Source organism: Scleropages formosus, chromosome 18 (assembly GCF_900964775.1).
Source record: "Scleropages formosus chromosome 18, fSclFor1.1, whole genome shotgun sequence".
NCBI classification, from domain to species: domain Eukaryota; kingdom Metazoa; phylum Chordata; class Actinopteri; order Osteoglossiformes; family Osteoglossidae; genus Scleropages; species Scleropages formosus.
Genome location: NC_041823.1, coordinates 22,215,010 through 22,237,308, shown reverse-complemented (window position 1 = coordinate 22,237,308; position 22,299 = coordinate 22,215,010). Strand labels below are relative to the sequence as shown.

Here is a 22,299-nt window from a genome sequence, read left to right as displayed (position 1 = left end):
GTAAGACTAAAGTTTGCCAGTGAAAACCTAAGGAAAGACCAGGTCTTCTGGAGCAATGTGCTCTGGACAGATGAATCAAAGATAGAGTTGTTATAGAGTTGTTGTAGAGCTGGCCACAGTATCAGAAGACACATTTTGTGCAAAGACAGCCATTGAGGAGAAGAACCTCATGGATACAAACATGCATACCACTGCAAAATCAGTATCACAAATTTGTGTACAGGTGCTGGAAAGCAATACTTATTGACAACTTCAGTGAATAGTCCTACTTAAAAACTGAAAGCTTATTTCAAATCTTGTTTCTTCAGAATGGACACCCTTTTCATAAGTTTCTCAAACAGGAAGCATTACGTTAAAGGAATACACAAATAAAATGACAAAATTCCAAAAAATGTGGTGCAATGAGAATGGCTTCATTGTAAATATATTATGCTAGGTAATGCATTATCTGTACCTGTAATTGGGATATGCTTCACACTTACATCTGGATTCTTTGCCAAAAATGATCTCTTTGATGGGAATCAGTCTGGATCCAAAACTGGACATTCTACCGAGACTGGTCTCATAGCAGTATCAGATGCTCTCCAGTCAGCTAGTGTGACCTTCCCTGTCCTTGGTCCTCATTGTCCTCAACTTGTCTTCAGTATTTATTGTTATCAACCACCAGATTCTACTCTTCTCTCTTGGACAGTTCTGCATCAAAGGAACTGCACTGAAATGGTTTCTACATTTCAGGTAGATCCAACCAAGTGACAGGGCTCCTGATCATCCCCCTCACTTCCTCTCAATTGGCATCCCACAGGGCTTGGTCCTGGGCCCCTACTCTCCTCAGTCTATACCTCTTCCCTCCACCCTGTTACCACCTGCCATGGATTCTCCTACCACCGTAATGCCAGTGATACTCAGTTCTTCTCCTTTCCCTCCAGAACTAGAGATCTCCTCGTACAATAAATATAAAAATAAATGTACATGTATTCATTTAGCAGATGCTTTTCTCCAAAGCGATCTCAGAGAACATTGCAAAAGGTGCATTGCATCAACAAAGGGATGCAGACACATGATTCTTAAGTACAGTCAACTTATCACATTCCATGGTATAAACAAGTATACATCACACTAGTAGATGTATACAGGCTTTTTCAATTAAGAAAAATTGCTGTTAAAAATGATAAAACTGATACCATACACAGTTATCAAGTACTTAGGACATCAGGAGAGAAGTGAATGCAGAAGAAGTGAGTTTTGAGACCCTTTTTAAATGTAGAGAGAGATTTAGCAATTTTGAGTGAAGTCATTCCATCATATCAGAGCCAAAACCAAAAACCTCTGTGCTTTTGATTTTGGACCTTTTATGTGTGGGACCATGAAGCAGGCAGAGGTGGAGGAGAGTAGCAGTCTGGTTAGAGAGTAGTGAGTGACCAGGTCTTGTAGGTATCAGAGAGCAGATCCATTGTTTGCTTTGCTGGCCGTAACTGTACTGTGTTCTTTCAGAATACATGAATGACCCATTTGCATTAAGAAAAAAAAAACGTGTTATATTCTTTTACCGGAAATAGGCAGAAAGATGTAGGTTGTAGTTTCAGCCACTTGAAACTAAATATTTTCCATTAAGACCCACATACTCGAAGCTGATAGTGGCATATGTTTATAGAGAATTTTTTAAATGTATATTTACAGCAGACTTTTTGCAATAAATTTGATCATTATTCTTTTGAGAGTATAGATTTTGGCTTTTAAGCCATTAAGGAGTGTAATGACACAGCAGGCTCAGCTGGTGCCAACTATGTGGCAGGTCTGTGGTTTGAGCCCTGCTTGGGGTGCCTTACAATGGACTGGCATCCTGTCCTGGGTGTGACCCCTCCCCCTTTAGCCTTGCATTCAGTGTTGCTGGATAGGCTCTGGCTCACTGTGACCCTGCTCAGGACAGGTGGTTGTTGACATTGGTTGGTTAGCCTTTAAGAAAGCAAAAATATCAATTTGCTTGGCAGCTTATTAGAAACATCAGTGGTTTAATTGTAAAATCCTGTGGAATCCATTGCAGTATGTCACGTCTCCGACGAATAATAACCCCTGGGACAATAGGAGGCATCAGTCAGTAGTGTTATCATTCCACAGTGCTTAACAACTAAACAGTTTAGGAAAAAGGTTTGAGCAACCAAACACAGCAGCATCACACAGGGGCCAGTCTTAGAAGTTATTGACCATATCACATATACATTAATGTATATAGTATACAAAGATATCTAAAATACATACACACACATTTTCAGAGCCGCTTGTCCCATACGGGGTCGCGGGGAACCGGAGCCTATCCGGTAACACAGGATGTAAGGCCAGAGGGGGAAGGGGACACACCCAGGACGGGACGCCAGTCCGTCACAAGGCACCCCAAGCGGGACTCGAACCCCAGACCCCCCGGAGAGCAGGAGCGTGGTCCAACCCACCGCGCCACCGCACCCCCATCTAAAATATTGTAATGGAATTATATGGAGTTTTTGCTTCATTGTATATTGGAGCATAGGTTTACTTTGGCATTTAACGCAACATAAAATATGTACATCAATAAATTTGTCTTGCATGTTATGCATCCCCCACCCCCAAAATATCAGGGACAGTTGATTGTGTTGATAATTGTCATGTCCACGCTTGTGAGCACAACAACAACACTTGGTACCAATCAGCCCGGCCAGGTATAAAGGCAGTACCATCCTGGTACCCAGTGCGGAATCTTGCCTACGTGGCTTTGTGACATTCAGCATTCTTCTCCTGTACCCAGTTTTCCTGTTTTGTGTTTTGACTCTCCTGATTTCTGGCCCCTGCTTGATCTCCCGGTTACTGAGTTTTGCTTCACCCCTGGAAACGACGTCCGCCCCCTAGAAGACGCACGCCTGTCCACAACCTCTGTTTTTGCCTGTCCCTACGAACGCACTCATGCTTGGGTACAATCCCTTACCACTCCTGGCCTTGGCGTTGACAGAAGATTCCACCAACTTGTGTACCCAGCGGAGTGGGAGCACCTGCAAAGGGCAGTCTCAGCACAGGGGGACCTGTTAGGGTCCCACGACCAAATCCTGCGGCAGATCCTGGAACTCCTACAGGGACTGGTGCATAAGCAGTAGAACCCAGGACCCGCCAAGCGGACTTCCATGATGGTAACCGCGACTGCAGTCGAAGTCCCTGTCGCCGCCCCTGCAGCGCCGCTTGCGTCATCAGTTGCGGCCCCGAGACCGAGTACTTGAAAATAAGAGTCGGGGTGTGTCACACAGAAGACCTCGCGTTTATTTTAATCAGGGCCCCCAACACGCCTATCATTTTGGGGTACACCTCGTTAGCCAAACACGACCTGATTCTCTCTTGGAGTACGGGGGAATTGGTGGCAGGGGGGCGCCAGTGCCAGAACATCTGTTTAGCCCTTCCCTGCTGGGCCACCTCAGTGGAGAGCTCGGAAACCCCCCAGGTTTCGTGATCCCTACCGCATATCGGGGTTTGGCCGAGGTCTTCAGTAAAAGCAAAGCAGCCACACCGGGCTTGGGATTGTGCAATCGACTTGTTGCCGGGCACTTTTCCCCCTAGGGGACGCATTTATCCATTGTCATTGCCAGAGCAACAGACATTGCAGGAATACGTGGCTGAGGCATTGACCTCAGGGATCATTCGGCCATCCACCTCCCCGGCAGCCGCAGAGTTCTTTCATATTAAGAAAAAAGATGGGGGGGCTGCGCCCCTGCATTGATTATCAAGGCCTAAATGCGATCACTGTGAAGTACCCGCACCTCCTACCACTGATCACGGCGGCACAGACCCACAACTGTTAAAGCCTCGCAGCAGTTTTTAGGTTTTGCGAACTTTTACCACAGGTTTATCAGGGGTTTCAGCTCGGAGGCCACCCCCTGCCGGGTCTGCTGCGAGGAAAAGGAACGAGGCTGAGCTGGACAGAGGAAGGGATACAAGCCTTCCAGACACTCGAGGAACGGTTCATGACGGCCCCAATCCTACGACACCCCAACCCTGTGCTCCCGTTCGAGGTGGACGCATCAGAGATAGGGGTTGGAGCGGTCCTCTCTCAAAGGCAGGGCAGCCCTCCAAAGTTGCATCCGTGTGCCTTTTTTTCACGTAAAATAATGCCAGTGGAGCAGAACTACGACATAGGTAACTGGGAACTGCTGGTTATAAAGGTGGCACGAGAAGAATGGCGGCAATGGTTGGAGGGGGCCAAACATCCCTTTCTGGTCCTCACTGATCACCGGAACCTTGAATACCTGCTGTCAAGGCCTGGTACCAGAGCGGTACAGACACGTGGCAAGCAGTGTCCGCCCGTCTGCACAGCAGCGTGCAGCAGTACAAGAAGCAGGCCGACCGGCACCGTCACCCCGTCACCTTCCAACCACGTCAGTGGGTTTGGTTGTCCATCAGGGACTTGAAAGTGCGACTCCCGTCCCAGAAATTGAGTCCCGATACATCAACCCGGTCACTTACCAGTTGCGCCTGTCACCGACTCTAGGGGTATGTCCTTTATTCCATGTCTCCCTTCTCAAGCTATATAAAGTGTCATCCCTCCAGACTCCTCGAAGCTCAGAGCCCTCCCCACTGCTGCAGGTGGAGGGGGCCCCAGTGTATGCGGTTCGGGAGCTACTGGACCCCTGTTGCCAGCAGGGCAGCATGGAGTACCTGATGGACTGGGAAGGGTATGGCCCAGAAGAGCGCTGTTAGGTGTCAGCAGCGGACATCGTGGACCCCGCTCTGATCTCGGCCTTCCACCAGGACCATATGGATCGCCTGGCGCTCCAGCCCAGGGGGCATCCGCCCCGGTCCAGAAGAGTGGCTGGGGCCGCCCATAGAGCGGGGGGCACTGTCACGCCCATACCCGCGAGCACAACGGCAACACCTGGTACCAATCAGCCCAGCCAGGCATAAGGGTAGTGCCATCCTGGTACCAGGTGCAGAATCTTCCAAACGCCTCCCTACGTGGCTTTGTGACATTCGGCATTCTTCTACCATACCCAGTTTCTGTGTTTCATGTTGTGACTCTCCTGGTTTCTGACCCCTGCTTGATCTCCCAGTTACTGAAATTTGCTTCACCCCTGGAAACGACGTCCGCGCCTCAAAAACCCACACCTGTCCATGACCTCTGTTTTTGCCAGTCCCTACGAACGCACTCACGCTTGGGTACAATCCCTTACCACTCCTGCCCTCGGTGTTGACAATAATAGCATTACACATATTTTTAAAATGTCCTCATTAGTAAAAAATAAACCGGAAACTGAGTATGAAGAATAACAATACATTTATCTTATGTTATTCTTTACGCAAGGAAATTAAAATATTATGAATTTACCCTAGATTTACCCTTTAGCCAAATATATCTGAAATAAAAGTGATTTTCCGCACAATGTGGTATTGTTTATTTTTGTATTCTAGTAGAAAAACCATGGCGAATAAAAGGAAATGAAGTGATGAAACCAAAGTAGGGCTGATTGTGATTGACTTGTTTTTGTACTCATTTACAGTAGCTTCACATGTGCTCAAAATATTGTAGCAACATACAGAAGTGGAACATTTATTAACTTTCAGTTCATTCAATGTAATCAATATTGTGACCACATACCACTGAAAGAGACATTTGAACCATGCACCCTTCTCTTCTTTCACCACAAAGTTCAGCACAAGTATAATACTGTGCTAAAAGCAAATGCAAACTTAACTACCCCATGAAATGTAACATGAAATACCGTCAGTAAGAAACTAAATATTACAAATACATATACAAATATTACACCCTAGTAACCAAGCCATCATTAACACATCACACAAGAACTCACACAATACACAAACTGCCTACTAATACATAATTAAACCAAAATATCTACGATGCACAGCATGGAATGATGGGAAGGATGTCACCACCCTGCTCTTTTGGGTAAGAAATAGTTATATTACTGTGAACTACACAACCTTCTGCCTGTGCCATAAAAAATAAGAATACGGTACAAAGGAAAAAATAGTTTATTTGCTCCACTCACTCACAACTTGCAGTCAATCCTCAGGACAAGTATGCATACGTACGTGTTTTTTTATTTAGACATGGATGCAAAATGAGAAATAAGTGGAGATAGGCAGCACAGAGCCAGGAAATGTCCTTTCAGAAGATCCTTTTCAAGCACAGGCATAGTAAAGTGGCCAGAAATGCAAACAGTACAAAAATGTTGACAGTCCACAGGAAGCTCTCCAGTGCAACATGAACCAGGTTAAGCTCTGTAGAAAGAGAAGAGAAAAACTGATTCTTTTTCAAAGCGTGAGCCCGACATAGATGGCAGAGATACAGTATGTTTATGTAGAAAATCTTTACCCGAAGCCTCGTCTTCAGAAACTGGGGCATGTGTGACCACAAGAGTGCTGCCATTTCCACTTGCAGCCCATGGCTCACAGTCAGTGGTGCAGTTCACCTTGCAGTAATAGGTGTTGCTGTCATTGAGCTGAAGATCACCGAGAATCATCTGGGAGGCCATCTCTGTTTTATCGAAAAGCAGGCGATGTCCATACAGGTTTCTGCTGGAGATCAGGGGTGTATGGAAGGCGTGGAAGTCCCCGATGTACCAAGAAAAGTGACACTCGCGCACATTTTCTTTCCTGAAGTTCAGCATACAGCCGAACACAACGAAATCCCCCGTGTACTGCTGTGTTCCTGAAGACCACTGAATGACTTTTGGGGGGGACATAAGGTATGGGTTACTATTAGCTTTGCTCCTGAATTGCCTCGCTTGAAGGGCATTGTCTCTATGTACTCTGTATATTGGTAGTTTTTCAATATCTTCCACATTTTATCTAATAAAACATTAATGGTACAAGGGAAGTGAAGTTGTATTAACCAGTAAAACTGCTTTTGACACGAAAGCTAAAATTTGTCAAGAAAACCATCCATCTGTTCCCAGTAAGTACTTGCCCAGCGGAGGGTTGTGGTGGTCCAAAGTGTATCCCAGCAGTATCAGGTGCAATGCAGGGTATAATTTTAGGGCATTGGGGTACTTTTTCCTAACTCAGATAGTGGTTACATTTAAATCATGCTTGATTATTGTGGTGGGATGTAATCTCACAAATCCAAGTTATTACATTACTGTGATCTGGCAAAAGAATGCTGACTTCCACGGGCTTCAATTGGCAGTGCACGGTGAAATCAACAAAGGAAATAAAGTATGCTACGTATAATATATGTAATACTCACCTTCCTCTGTGCTGGGGCAGAGTTCTTCGCTTGTCTGTTTCACCTCAATAATGCTGTGTACTCCAGAAAATGTTTTGAATGTTGTGTCTACCTTGCAGTCCATTGAGCACAACAGTGTGGTGTTGTTGTCACTTGCTTGGAGGTTATTGATCCTGAAATATGTGTACAGGTCCATGCCCCTCTTCACACAGTAACGGTCCTTGAACTGTACTTCCAGAGCACTCCCTTTCACTGACGACCAGTGAGGTAAACACCACATCCCTTCTTCATAGTCGGGATGAATCTCACACGAGAGCGTAACTGATTGCCCGACATAACGGCAGACCTTCAATGGCCATTGATTGATCTTAGCGCCATTCAGAACTGGGACCATGACTGAAAAAAACACAAAAAGTAAAGAAATTTTTCACAATTACTTTATTTTCTGTTGTTATCATTGCTCATTCTCTTAGAAAATATTATTTGAAAATTGTGACACAACCTGTGGACAACAACACACACACACACACACATTTTCTGAACCGCTTGTCCCATACAGGGTCACGGGGAACCGGAGCCTACCCGGTAACACAGGGCGTAAGGCCGGAGGGGGAGGGGACACACCCAGGACGGGACGCCAGTCCACCGCAAGGCACCCCAAGCAGGACTCGAACCCCAGACCCACCAGAAAGCAGGATCTGGTCCAACCCACTGCACCACTGCGCCCCCCTGGACAATAACAATAAATAATAAAGTACATTGGGTCCCTGATTTACAAATTTTTGAGTATTGAACCTTTTACCATAACAAACTTCTTTGAGAAGCATATAGTGCTTAGTTTTTCATAAATACAGCTAACAGACCAGTTCAAATCATGTACCAAAACTTACTCCAATTCACCAACTGATAGCAATAATTAATAGTCAGTGCTGCCTGAAGTTTTCCAACACCACGCTCCAGCTCTGACCACGGCTCCTTATTGCACGTTCTTATTTAGAGGCCATAAAGACCCAGCCAGGGGGCTCAGAAAACACCCAAGGTGTACTGTTTGTATCCAAAGCGGTTTGTCAGCTCTTCAGAGGGAGAGAGAGACCATCCATTGAGCCACTCTGTTCCTGTCCGAAATCCCACCTCTTCCACTCAGCCCGCGGAGCGTCACACTACTGGTACGTTAACATGAATTAATTTGAGAGGCGCATTTTTCCAAAAGCAATATTTAGCTCAGAGTAAATAGAGTAAATATTTAGCTCAGAGTATTTGCTTTACAGGTAAAGGAAAAAACTGTCTTACCTAAAAGCCACAGGGTCATCTTAATAATAAAATTAATTTTTGCCATTCTTTGGATTGATAAGGTTGCTTGCTTGCTTTCAGTAGCCTGGCTGGCAAATTTCTCATTTGGGTTTTGTGCAGATGCTGTGCCATAGGCTGTCTGGTTTGAAACCACACAACCCATCATTTCCTGCTTTTGCACTCAGTCCCCATCATCCCTGCAAATATGTCATTAGGGACTCTAAAGAACAAGTTTAAATTTACATTTATTCATTCAGCAGATGCTTTTCTCCAAAGCGATGAACATCTTATAGAAAATACAATTTGTGCATTACATTAGGAGAAACATAGCTGCAGATGTATGATTCTTAAGTACAGTTAGCTTGTTTCTTTCCACCATATGCACCAATGTTCATCACACGAGTAGCTCATAAAACTTTCAAAATAAATGATTCCTGATCACGTTCCTACTAATTTTTTTTTTTTTTGGAGATACATATAAACATTTATGTACATTACAGGACTAGCTACGTAAAAGCTTTATCCAGGCATGATCTTGAAGTTATGGTGCATGGACATTTACACCTTCCGTGAACTAAAGAAATCATGGGCGAAGTGAGTCTTGAAGATCCGAGTTCAGACTCTTTTTAAATGTGGACAGAGTTTCAGCGGTTCTCAGTGAGGGTTGGTGGTCGTTCCACCACAACGGAGCCAGAACCGAGAACCTCGATTCTTACCTTTTGTGTGTGGGACCACCAAGCGGGCAGATGTGGAAGAGTGTAGCTGTTTGGTTGGGGTGTAGCAGTTAATCAAGTCTTGTAGATAGCCGGGAGCAGTTCTCCTGATGCATTTGTAGGCTATAACTAGGGTCTTAAATTTGATTTGGGCAGCTATAGGAAGCCAGTGCAGAGAAATGAGGAGAGGAGATACATGGGAATGCTTTGGCAAGTCAAACAACTCGGGCAGCAGCATTCCCTATCAGCTGCAGAGGTTTGAGTGGCACGAAGGACACGCAGAAGAGATTTGCAGTAGTCCAGATGGGATGTCACCATGGCCTGGACAAGTAATTGGGCAGTCAGTTGTGACGTAAGGACGGATCCTGCGGATATTATGCAGGTCCGGGTTGTGGCTTCGATGTGCTGAGAAAAAGATAGACCGTCACTCCCAGACTCTTAGCTGAGGAGGTAGGCAAAATGAATGAGTTGTCCAGTTTGATCAATAGATCGTGACAGGAGGACAGGCCAGCTGGGAGGTAAAGAATCTCTGTTTTGCAGAGGTTGAGCTGAAGGTGGTGATCAGACATCCATGCAGAGATGTCCGACAGGCAGGCACCGATGCGCGGGGAAATGTCTGATACTCCAGGTGGTAAGGGGAGGAAGAGCTGGGTATCATCAGCATAGCAGTAGTACTTGAATCCCGGGAGGTGATGACAGGGCCAAGGAAGGAGGTCTCGACTGAGAAGAGCAGAGGACCCCATAGCAAGTCCTGTGGACACCAGGTGAGAGAGGTAGAGGAGAAGAAAGGGAGCCCTGCCAGACCACTTGATAGGATCTGTCAGATAGGTAGGACTTGAATCATCTTAGTGCTATTTGACACGTGATCCCATGCTGAACACATTGATGATGGCAGAATTCACATAGTGGCAGAGGCTTCTTACAGGTAGACTCCCTTGTTTTCGCACCCCGAGTCTTCGCACCAAGAGGCTACCGCTGCCGCTACAGGTCACCAGCTGCTATTTAAACCAGGTTAATTCACATCAGCTGAGAGTCCTAATCGAAACTTCTCTGACAATGGAACCCAAAACAAACAAACTGTTGTGATTAATTAATGGACTGAGTCATGCCCACTCTACAATACAGGACACTGGCTTTTTAGGTTTGCATGCACCCTGTCGAACTGCAAATACAATTAAATAAATGAATAAAGACAACCGACAACTACACAAACACACAACCGATTACTTCTATCTATCTATCTATCTATCTATCTATCTATCTATCCGCACAACTACACGAGAAGAATGCATGTCGGGATAAAGCAGTGGCAACAAATAAACACCAGAATCATGATAAACTGTAGCGATAGACCACCAATGTAAAATATAATACACAAAGTTGACTCAGTTCAAATCATGTTGGACTTCACGATTCTTCAGTCTGGAAGATGACACATGGATACAAGATAGTGTGTACAGGAACATATCGTATGCCAAGGTAGTTATTAAGTGTCATATTGCTAAACGTGCAGAACACTTGAATACTAAGAGTACTTGTGAAGATTGTCTACTTTGTTGAGCAAGGATGTGTTGTGTGTATCAGGGGTGCAGTTCTAGACACACTGTCACCTGAATCCTGGCCACTGTTAGATGGACAGAAATGTGACATTGCAATTGTCAAACTGTGTCTCTCTAGTACCACCAGAAGGTGCAGTAACAAATCTTCTCTGCTGCTCTTCTGCAGACGTACACACACGTATGCACCCGCACACATATACGGGTGCAGCGGTAAAAAAGCGGTTAACGGCAGCCTGTTATCTTTTCACTCTTTCGTCAAGAATCTGTTTCGTTTTTCCGTTCATTTCCATTCATTTAATGGAAACTTGAGGGCCCTGATCATGTGATGATGTGACTGCAAACATTGTTCTTGGGTTTTCTACCTTGTTATTGTCTCATACAAACTTAATCTTACTGCCGAGAGCTTTGTGTATCCTGAACATTAAAGTATAAAAACATTTCAATGTTAGTATATTATTGAGGTACTTTATTTTGCTGTTACTGAGCTGATCCAAAGCAATTTCATAATTTCATCCATTTATATAGTTTGTTATTTTACAGGCGCAGTTCAGGTACCTACTAAATCAGCCCTGGTGGGTCACATCAGGAAATTTGACTCATAAACCAAAGCTTCTTAAAATCTTTTTCAGATACACATGCTTTTATCGGATACCTACTGTAGAAGAGTGATGCAACAGATGGAGGCGGACCCAGGTAGGTGCACGGCTATCGCCGGTGTTGATTCCCAGAAGTGAAGGGGAGAAGACAAAAGCGGGAGGAATGGGGGAACCGGGAACAGATGGGTTGGGGCCATGTTCCTGGGACGGCTGTGTCCCATTGGGCTCGGGAACAGGGTCTGTGTCAGTCAGGGGTCTCTCGGGGTTTGTCTCTCGGGGTTTGTCTCCTTCTTTCCTCTCTCTCTCTCTCCCTTCACCGGCAGGTCCGGGGAAAGAAATATAGACAGCAATCAGTCCCAGTTGCGGCTGTCTTACCTCGGGCTTCGCCCCCTTCCCCGCCGCCTCAGCATGCTACAAGCGCACATGCGATTCCAGAATGTTTTACAACCAGAAGTCCTTCACTGATGTGTTTCTGAGTTTGTTTCTCACTCTTTTTTTTGAGTAGTTTTTCAGTATTTTTTTGGCAGACCACGGAATCACTGAATTAAACATTACACATGACAAACGCCTCCAGTCATATAGATCCAACAATTTTCTGTTTTTCTATAAGGCTACATTTTGTACTTGGAAAAAATTTATAGCGTATAAATATGCTATGTCTATTACAAGGGGCAATGGAAAAAATAGTCATACCCCTGGTTGATTTAATGCTTGAACTCTTTGGCAGTCACCGAAAGATTATTGCTCCACCCCTTAACTGCATGTTTTCTTTTCAGGTTTCAGGGAGGGGATTTGTGAATATAGTCCTGGAGCTGAACTACTACTGCTCTCATCGGCTGCGATGCTGCACATGAGCAAACATCAAGAGGAGAAGTTTACTGGTATGTTTTGTCCAAGCAGTTCTTGAGTAACAGTAATAACTTGTGACTGAATGTTGCACGCTTGTCATCTCAAGATGAGAGTTTCTCTTTTATTTTGGAGCGAGGCATTTAAGATTTTATTCAAGACTGTATTTCCGGGGTGGGTGCGGTGGCGCAGTGGGTCTGGGGTTCATGTCCCGCTTGGGGTGCCTTGTGATGGACTGGCGCCCCACCCTGGGTGTGTCCCCTCCCTCTCCGGCCCTGTACCCTGTGTTGCCAGGTTAGGCTCCAGCTTGCCGTGACCCCGCTTGGAACAAGCGGTGTCAGACAACGAGACTATATTTCTGTGTCAATATGTACAAACGTGGGGGGGTGCGGTGGCACAGTGGGTTGGACCGGGTCCTGCTCTCCAGTGGGTTTGGGGTTCGAGTCCCACTTGGGGTACCTTGTGACGGACTGGTGTCCCATCCTGGGTGTGTCCCCTCCCCCTCTGGCCTTGTGCCCTGTGTTGCCGGGTAGGCTCTGGTTCCCTGCGACCCCGTAGGGGACAAGTGGTTCAGAAAATGTGTGTGTACAAATGCAAAATAAAAGAGACTGTTGGGCGTTAAAAGAGTAACACGTGGACCGGTATTAGTCTGTCATCTTTGATGGTGTAATAGAAACAGGTTGGGTCACTTTTAAAGGATGTTGTTCTTTCTGGGAAACTGAAAGTAAGTGGACTACATAGTACAAATAGTTGCACTCACTTACTCTTGTTAAGTAAATATTTAAGACCATGTAGCCAAGGGGTTTAGCAGATTTGTTTTTTGACTGGTAGCAGTGATATATGTTTTACATGTACTTTTTATATGCATTTCAAGATGTTTAATTTATCCTATCCATGAAAGGTTTGGCTTTAATTCATTTTTATATTGTATCTCTCTCAACATCTTGCCTCTTAACAAAGACTAATACAGAAACTCAAGACTTTCACTAGAATTGACTTTGCAATCAAATCTTCAGGAAGGTATTGTGCTTGTTATGTGAGGAATGCCTGTACAACAACAATAATAATAATAATAATAATAATAAGAAGAAGAATTATTATTATTAATATTATTATTATAGTTGTTGTTGTTGTTGTTGTTGTTGATGTTGTTGAACACTAACTATAGGAACTAAGGATTTTGCCCATTACTATCATTGATAGCACCTCTGTACCGATTTAAAATAATTTCAGCTGAATAATTATTAATGAATAAATGTATACACACATTTAAAATTGGTAAAATTGATCCAGTGGAGATGATTGACAATTTCTCCTTGTTTCATCTTTTCAGTCATGCAAAAACGGTGCCAAAAGACAGCAATCCCTGACTTGGAACGGAATTCAACAACTTTGAAATCCCAAAAATGTTTACACAAACGAATTATCGTCTACTTGTTTCTTAGCCTACAAACTCATCTGGGCAATGGGGAGAATGGTAGGTTTAGACAACATTTTGCAGTAACATTAAATAGAATTAGTAGGTTCCATGTGTGTGTTTGCACTGGTCACATTTTTTTCTATATAGAAAGCCAGTGATGGAAAAGTTTAGTTTGCAGCTAAAAAATTATCTTTATGATGTTGTTACGAGAGGAGGGTGTGGTGGCACAGCGGATTTGGCCAGGTCTTCCTCTCTGATGGGTCTGGGGCTCAAGTCCTGCTTGGGGTGCCTTGTGACGGACTGGCGTCCCGTCCTGTGTGTTCATTGTAATGTTAATTCTGGGGTTCTTCCTTGCAGCCTGCAAACATGTAAAGGTGACTCCCTTTGGCATGCCTTCACAGTCCAACTGTGAGTGTTCTTCTGTATGTACTTCAGAGGACAAATGCATAACAGAAGGACAGGTATGCGGAACAGAAGCACAAGACTTCCGTTGCATTGTTACTTACAAAAAGAAAGGTAAAACAGGTACCAATCCATATCTTTAAATATTTTTTTTGCATTTTTACTCCTTAACACAGATGTTTTTCCTGTGTCTCAATTTTTGTGTTTCAGAACAAGATTGTATTCCTTTAAATGGAACATCAGCAACACAGTGTTACACTGGAAATGGGATTTTCGTGTCCAACATGCCAGGGTGTTTTAATGAGAACATTATAATTTGTAAAACAGCTCTTGATATCGGTAGGTGTATATATATTGTTTTAAAAAAGCTGTCACAGATTTTTGTACTTGATTCTGGGAACAAGTCTAGAACTACATAGCCTCCCCTGTGGGAAACAGTTCACACCGATTTCATTTTCGTTATATGTGTAGCAGACCCTTTTCTCCAAAGTGGCATCCAACAAACTCTATGTAGTGTTATCAGCTCACACACCTTATTGACCAAGGTGATTTACACTTCTACATACACTACTTACAATGGGTCCCTTATCCATACATCAGTGAAACTGATGAACCTGAACAGCATGTCTTTGGACTGTGGGAGGAAACCAGAGCACCCAGAGGAAACCCACACAGACACAGAAAGAATATGTAAACTCCACAAACTGAGTGGGGATCAAACCCATGTCCTCTCACACCACCCAGGTGCTGTGAGACACCAGTGCTACTCACTGTGCCACCCAATGATTTAATCATTTTAAGCAGACGCTGTCAGAATAACTGTGTAGCGGCCCAAGACCATGGGCATAAAGGATATATTCAAGGGAGTCCAATGTGAATTTGTTTATATCTCCACTGAGAGCTATTGCCAATTCACTTTGGTCCCTCTTGTTATGCTGCTGCCCAAGACATTAATTTTCTTAGTAGATGAGTGTGCAGTTTATTGTAATTTATGTAATTTATATAATTATATGATATACAGGTCACTTAGGGTGAGGCTGTCAATCAAATCAAATATAAACCTTTGATAACATTTGTTTTTAGAATTTACCGGATGCAAAATAAATCCAACTTCCATATCTGAATCAAGATCTCCTACAGGTAAGAAGAATAACAACATCCAGCAATGTAATGGTTTTAATGGCACTGTGCGACTAATTCCATAACAGATATTTGTCTTTCACATTAAACCAGTAATATCTTTGCTCTATAAATATACTTCTTCATGCCAGATTAGTGATGATACAAGGGCTGCATTACTGTGCCAGCTGTCATTGTAATCTATCCTTTTTAAAAGCATTCATGTAAACCTAACCTACAGGCAGGGTATTCTGTTGTATCATAGAGCGTTTTACTGTATTTCCGATTCATTAAATGTCACATGATTTCATTTTATTTCTCCTGCAGAAAACCCACCTAGCTCAAGAGTAGGAGGAGGTAAGGAGTGCTAAAGCATCATGATATAATATCACTTTTATATTTTTTCATAAACGTCATATTCATATTTCATTCATCAGAGAATCCTGGACTCATACCTGCCAGCGTTGCTGTTCTTGCCCTTGTCCTCTTTGTTATAGGAGCTGCTATGGTGAGTTCTTTTCCACATAACAGCTTTTACTGCAGGACATAAAATTTATCTCATTTCAACTGGGTTTTGAAATCTGGGTGCAGTAAACATTGTCTGATTGCTGCAGTTTAGGCGGAATGTGTTGGACATATTGTTTTCATCTGGCACCAGTAATATGACTCTTGAAAAGCTTGAGTAAAACGTAAAAAAATGGACTTTTCAGCTGAATACTACCCAGCTTTGCTATAAAACCAAGAAATTGTGTTCATGCCACACACACACACACACAATGAAGCTGCCTGTCCCAAGCGGGGTTGCAGCAAGCCAGAGCCTAGCCCAGCAACGCAGGGCACAAGGCTGGAGGGGGAGAGGACGCACCCAGGACGGGGCGCCAGTCTGTCGCAAGGCACCCCAAGCAGGACTCGAACCCCAGACCTGCCACTGAACAGGCCCAGGCCAAATCTGCTGCACTGCCGCACCACTGTGCCCCTCTCTTTTGAAAAACATTTTGAAAAACATTCTTTCACTATTTCCTACATGTATAGCGGCTCCATCTAGTGCTGATTTGAGTTGTTTGCAGTTTCCTTAAAATGCCACTGGGGCTTCTTTTACCTGTCATTCCAGGTGGCAAAAAGACATCTGAAGAAGGAAGATAACTCAAGTGTAACTCTGCTCTAGGGATGTACATTCAGACACGGGTTTGAATTCCTCCCTGTGTCTCCATGGGGTGCTCCAGTTTCTTCCCACAGTCCAAAGATGTGTGTGGAGTGTGTGTAACTGTAAACTATCAGGTGTGTGTGTGATTGCCCTATGGTATCTACACACTACTTTTACACATTACTTAGCCATGCTCCCTACACTTCTTGCATAGGCTCCAGCCCACTGCAACCCTGCCCTGGACAAAGAGAATGATGAAAATGGGGGACCGGGAAGGAGAGTAAAAACCACCCTTAAAATTCAATGAAACAATAATATGAACAGTTTATGAGAAAAAAAATCCACTACATTTTTAAAAGTAACCATTGTAAGTGAAAACCGTAAAACTGTAACCCTTAAACTGCAATCAAGCTTGAAGGTTATTATATTAGTATAACTAGTATATTGACATTTTTAACACTTTGGTTTGATATTCTCTGGATTTGAATAATGTGGGCTCTATTTATTTGGGTTCTATTATGTAAATGTAAATCCACTGTTGAGATTTGCACTATATGAACATTGGTTCATATGGTGGAAAGTAGCAAACTAACTGTACAATAGTCATGCATCTGCAGCTGTCTTTCTTTCTGCTAATGTAATGGACACATTGTATTTTCTATGTGATGTAAATCGCTTTGGAGAAAAGCATCTGCTAAATGAATAAATGTAAATGTAAATGAGAGAGAGCTGATAGTGTAGTAGTTAGCGCTGCTGCCTTTGGAACCATAGGTTCAAATGTCACCTCTGGTTGTAGTACCCTTAAGCAAAGCACTTTCTCTGAATTGTAAAGTAAAATTACCTGCCCATATAAATGGGTTAATAGTTAACCTTAACGTTGTAAGTTGTTTTGGGGACAAGTGTCAGCTAAATTAATAAATGTAAATACTTATTTGTGTATCTTATAATATTTAAAAAAAAAAATTGGTGGGAGGGTATCGGGATTTGTCTAGCCTGCGTTTTATGCACCTACTCAAACGATGAACCTCGGCGCAGCGAATGGTAGGTAACAAACTGGGTTTGTTTGAGACTTTCATGTCTGCAGTTATGTCTCCTTCTCTTAATGTAATGCATAAATTGTAATTTTGCTGTGATGTACGTCGCTTTGGACAAAAGTGTCTGCTAAATAAATGAATAAATGTAAATGTAAATGTAAATAGGTAAATCCAAGTGAAGAGAATGCAAATGAAGTGCTGTCAGGTGACATCATTCCTGCCAGGAGATGGCACTGTTTCCCTTGAGGAGGAGGAGCCTCAGTTGGAGGACAGAATGTTTCAAAAGCTAGTTTCATATCCTGTTGGTGGATGGGATGGGTGTGTCTTCTCGACACTTTTGGAAGCACCAGCTTCTTGAGATGCTCTTAAGTGGCCATTGAAGCTGGATGCCAATTTACAGCCTGCATCTGCGCCAAAGAGTCATCCTAGTCATCTTTGGCAGTTCATTCATTCTGTCAAACTTAATTCTTTAGATTCAAATTCAAAGAGATGAATTGCCACTGTACTCGGAGGAAACCAGCTATGTAAATCAGAGAATTAATGCAAGTAGGAATTACAGCAAAAAAAATTTAATTTTAAAAAATGAAATCATCTAACATAAACATACATAGTAATGGTATCTGTATTGTGTACTGCAGGTAGATGTCTATTTCTAGCAAATTCATGTTATTTCTATATTACGTCTTCCAAGCATCAAAAATGTGTGAATCTCTAACACGAACTATAAATGAAAGGCATAACTGAATTGTGCAACTTGATAATGCTTCAATAGAAACACCAAATGCATTTAATATTTAGATCGTGCTTTCTGCTGAAACATCTTACAAGTACTTACCTATTTACACAACTCTGAATTTTTCTACTGAGTAATTTAGTTAAAGAATGCTGCTCAAAGGTGAGGTTTGAACCTGGGTCCTTGAAATGCAAAGGGGTAGCTGTAATCACTACACCACCAACTGCCACATCAACCCATGCACAAGGTGAATGTTGCTCATTTTTTTAGCTTCTCCTTCCTTTTGATGGACACGTGAGTGAAGAATACATTCAAGTACACACACATACACATTTTCAGAACCGCTTGTCCCATACGGGGTCACGGGGAACCGGAGCCTACCCGGCAACACAGGGCGTAAGGCTGGAGGGGGAGGGGACACACCAAGAACGGGACGCCAGTCCGTCGCAAGGCACCCCAAGCGGGACTTGAACCCCAGACCCACTGAAGAGGAGGACTGTGGCCCAACCCACTGCGCCACCACACCCCCCTACATTCAAGTAATCAAGAGTTTATTGTCATGTGTACAGTAAACAGTTTGTTACACCATACAATGAAATTCTTACTCTGTGAATCCTCTCAGCAGCCTATAACATAAATTGTAAGGACATAAGGAAAGAAAAACACAAGGCATAAATCACAAATTTACAAGAATTACTATTAGTGCAAAAATCCAAGAAACGAACTTATATACGTATATAAAGTGTGCAGTGCACAATGTAAACATGGAAGTCGTACATGTGCAAAGTCCTGCAGAGGTAGACTGAGTCTACTTGCAGTTGAAAGGGGGTGTGTATTTGTGTGCTGAAGGTATGCGGAGGTAGTCTGTGGTCTCTGATGTTATTGGCATTGTGGATGTGTATGTGTGTGTAGGAAGGATGGGGGTAGTTGACACCTCTCAGGCTCAGAGGGTAATCTGTGTCTGCCGTGATGGGTGGAGAAGCAGTGGATTGGTGTCGTTCACAAGCCTAGTGGCCTGTGGGTAAAAACTGTTTTTCAGCCTTGAAGTTCTGGCCTTAACACTCCTGTAGCATCTGCCTGATGGTAAGGGTGTGAAAAGGCTGTGCTGGGGATGACTACTGTCCTTGATGATGTTAATGGCTCTCGTGATGGTTCTGGCCTTCTCAAGAAGTGCAGAAGTACATCTCAATACAACTGTTACATCATGCCTTTCCATTTCTCTTACTCCTCACTTTCCACTGACACTGCTGGATGTTACAAACTGCCTTTTCACATCCATATTTTGAGGAAAAAGTTTGTGAACCCCCTTGGAATTATGTGGATTTCTGTAGGAATGGTCACAAGAATGTGACCTGATCTAAAGCATAATAATAATAAATACGGTCTAACAAATAACATACATAACATTTTACATTGCCATGTTTTTACTGATCAAATTGTTTAAACAATTAAGGTCATTGATGGAAAAAGCATGTGAATCTCGAGAATAATCATGCACACACTGCCCGAAACTGCTTGTCCCAAGTGGGGTTGCAGCAAACCGGAGTCCAACCTGACAACATAGGACATAAGGCCGGAGGGGGAGGGGACTCACCCAGAATGGGACACCAGTCAATCACAAGGTACCCCAAACACGACTTGAACCCCAGACCCACTAAAGACCCCACCCCCTGTCTTAAGGACAATGACATCTTGAAAACAGGATAATTGGAGTCAGCTATTTCATTCAATCAGTCAAGTGTTTCAGTTAGTCGGTGCGGGGCTGACCTGTTACCTTTCCTTATAAAAAAGACACAGTGTTGGTTACCTACTGTTCATAAAATCATTCTGGTCAAGTGCAGTATTGGCTGATCCAAGGTTTTTCAGCAGACCTCATAAGAACAGCTGATGAAGCTCATAAGAGTGGTAGGGGTTACAAAAAGATTTCTAAAGACCTGCTCCTCCATCAGTCCACAGTCAGACAATTTACAAATGGAAGAAATTTCACTACCATTGCTACTTTGCTTAGGAGTGGGTGTCCTACAAAAATCAGTGAAAGGACATGCTGTGCAATCCTCAAACAAGTGCCAAAGAACTGTATGGTAACAGCTAAGGATCTGTAGGAATCTGTTGCACTATCATCTTTGTTTGTGGGTCTACATACGGAAAAACATGGAACAACAGTGGTTTTATAGGGAGAAAACTACTGCTCCCTGCCAAAGAACATTGCTCCTGTTTCAACTTTGCTAAAGACCACCTGGATGTTCTACAGCACTACTAAACTATGTTCTGTAGACGGATGAAACAAAAGTTCAGACATCACATACCAACATCAAAATCTCATCCCAGGTGTAAAGCATGGTGGTGACAATATAATGTTGTGGGGCTGCTGTGCTGCCTCAGGGCCTGGACAGTTTACATTCACTGAGGGACCAATGAATCTGAAGCTTTATCAACAAATTCTATAGTGCAATGTTAGGACCTCTGTGGTGTAAAACTCAAATGAGTGAAAGATGACAGTGATGCATAACATAGGAGTAAATCAAAGACACAATGGCATTTTGGGTGTAGGTTCAAATAAGACTCAGTCTGTGTCGAGTTTGTCTGTTCTCCCTGTGTCTGCTCCGGTTTCCTCTGGGTGCTCCGGCTTCCTCCCACAGTCCAAAGACTAAATTGCCCATAATGTGTGACTGAATGAGTGTGTGTGGCTACCCTGTGATGAACTGAAGTTATAGCCAGGATGTACCCCCTTGCTTTGTGCTCAGGGACTTCAGAACAGGCTCTGGAACCCCCACAACCTCAGTGAGGACAAGCAGCTAATGAAAATGGATGGATGGATGGATGGATGGATGGATGGATGGATGGATGGATGGATGGATAATTTAAGATAAATACCTTGCTAAGGATTCAGACCTTGGTCCATCAAGTCCAGTGGCTGCGGTTGTAACTACTACACTTCTAAGCTCCCATTACCTTGACAAAAAGTGAATATTATGTAGTCAACTGTCAAAGACTTGTAAGGGGTCAGTTCTCAAATTTAGAGACACTTTATTACAATTCAGCTGACTTCAAATTTAAAACAATTTAGAGCTACTGAGCTGTAGGCAGAGAGCAATTATCAGACCATATGTTTAGAAACTGCTCTTCTTTATGCAGGGAAGTGGGATCACTTTCTTCATGTGTCATTTCTTGACATTGTCAGCCTGAAACACTGACCTAAACAGCTGAAGGCCAAGGGAACAGCTGCATTGGGAGGGCTTCTCGTAATGTTGGGTGATTCAGACCTGAGGCTACAGAGCCCTGTGCCGAATTCCAGTGAAGCAGCAAGATGACTTCACCCATCTTCAGCCCGCATTAACTTAGACGGCCAGCTTAAATGTCGTCTAGGAGATAAGTAATTTCACACTATAGCAGCACCATCCAAACAACCTTCTTTAAGCTTAGGCTTTCATCTGAAAAGTTCTCCACACCTAAATGGCAGTGGCACAATGTGTGATTCTTTGCAACCGTAATACACACACAGGGGTAGCCAGATGTGAAGTGACAAATGGAAATGGGGTGGAGTCTGAAGCATGTGTCATCGGCATCCCCATGAGCAAGAAACCATAACCTTTCAGAGTGAGACAGAAAGCGACGATTCACATTGTCACTTAATGCAAAGCGATGCTTGGCAGCTGATGTGTCATTGTCCACCTGGTGTCTTACTAGATCACCCACTACCTCCTACACTAACCAGAGACTACTTACTGGCACAAACCTGTGCATACTACTACTTACAGAGCTGCTCTACAGGCGTTCAGCACTTTAAAATAAGATGTTATTTAGCAAAGTGTGACAGTGAGACACTGGATTTGCTGGGAATATAAAACTCCAGCTTCTATTTCAGACTGCCACCAGATGGATCAGTTCTGTTCTTTGCTACTGGAATGCAGGAGATGTGGTAAAAGCTCCAGGAGAGAAATTTATCTGGAGTGTTCTGGCTTATCATTGGGCAAAGCCTGCTGCATTCAGATGTCTGAAGGATCTCACCTCGCAGTCATGGATATGGGTTTTAAGTTTTCACTCCTCCCAGTCAATGCAACTGCATTCAGCAGAAAGGAAAATGGGAACACTGGGCTGAACTTTGGGGGTAAATCACACCAAAAACCCATAACACTTTCACAGTGTCCCATAAAAGTTCATTGAGATTAATGCTGCTATTTTCTGTGGCACAAAGACAAGAACACAGGAGAAAGACAGAGCAATAAAAAGCCGATCTCACAAGGT

General features: G+C 43.5%; 2 protein-coding genes across 3 annotated transcripts; one reads left to right on the top strand and one right to left on the bottom strand.

Moving 5' to 3' along the window:
• Nucleotides 1–6,114: 6,114 nt before the first annotated feature.
• On the bottom strand, nucleotides 6,115–8,730 carry LOC108930299 (uncharacterized). Its single transcript, XM_018745493.2, has 3 exons — nucleotides 8,489–8,730; nucleotides 7,220–7,594; nucleotides 6,115–6,700 (listed from the first exon to the last, which is right to left on the bottom strand). Exons 1-3 carry the CDS (start codon nucleotides 8,652–8,654, stop codon nucleotides 6,246–6,248), a joined length of 996 nt encoding a protein of 331 aa, XP_018601009.1. The 5' UTR covers nucleotides 8,655–8,730; the 3' UTR covers nucleotides 6,115–6,245.
• On the top strand, nucleotides 7,943–16,971 carry LOC108930300 (uncharacterized). Of its 2 annotated transcripts, XM_018745494.2 has the most exons (10): nucleotides 7,944–8,364; nucleotides 11,390–11,593; nucleotides 12,133–12,237; nucleotides 13,536–13,679; nucleotides 13,980–14,138; nucleotides 14,235–14,363; nucleotides 15,108–15,164; nucleotides 15,471–15,500; nucleotides 15,581–15,651; nucleotides 16,255–16,971. In XM_018745494.2, exons 2-10 carry the CDS (start codon nucleotides 11,539–11,541, stop codon nucleotides 16,306–16,308), a joined length of 804 nt encoding a protein of 267 aa, XP_018601010.2. In that variant the 5' UTR covers nucleotides 7,944–8,364; nucleotides 11,390–11,538; the 3' UTR covers nucleotides 16,309–16,971. The 2 variants fall into 2 exon arrangements, with proteins under 2 accessions (XP_018601011.2, XP_018601010.2); XM_018745495.2 differs by lacking the exon at nucleotides 15,471–15,500 and having other exon boundaries at nucleotides 7,943–8,364.
• Nucleotides 16,972–22,299: the final 5,328 nt, after the last annotated feature.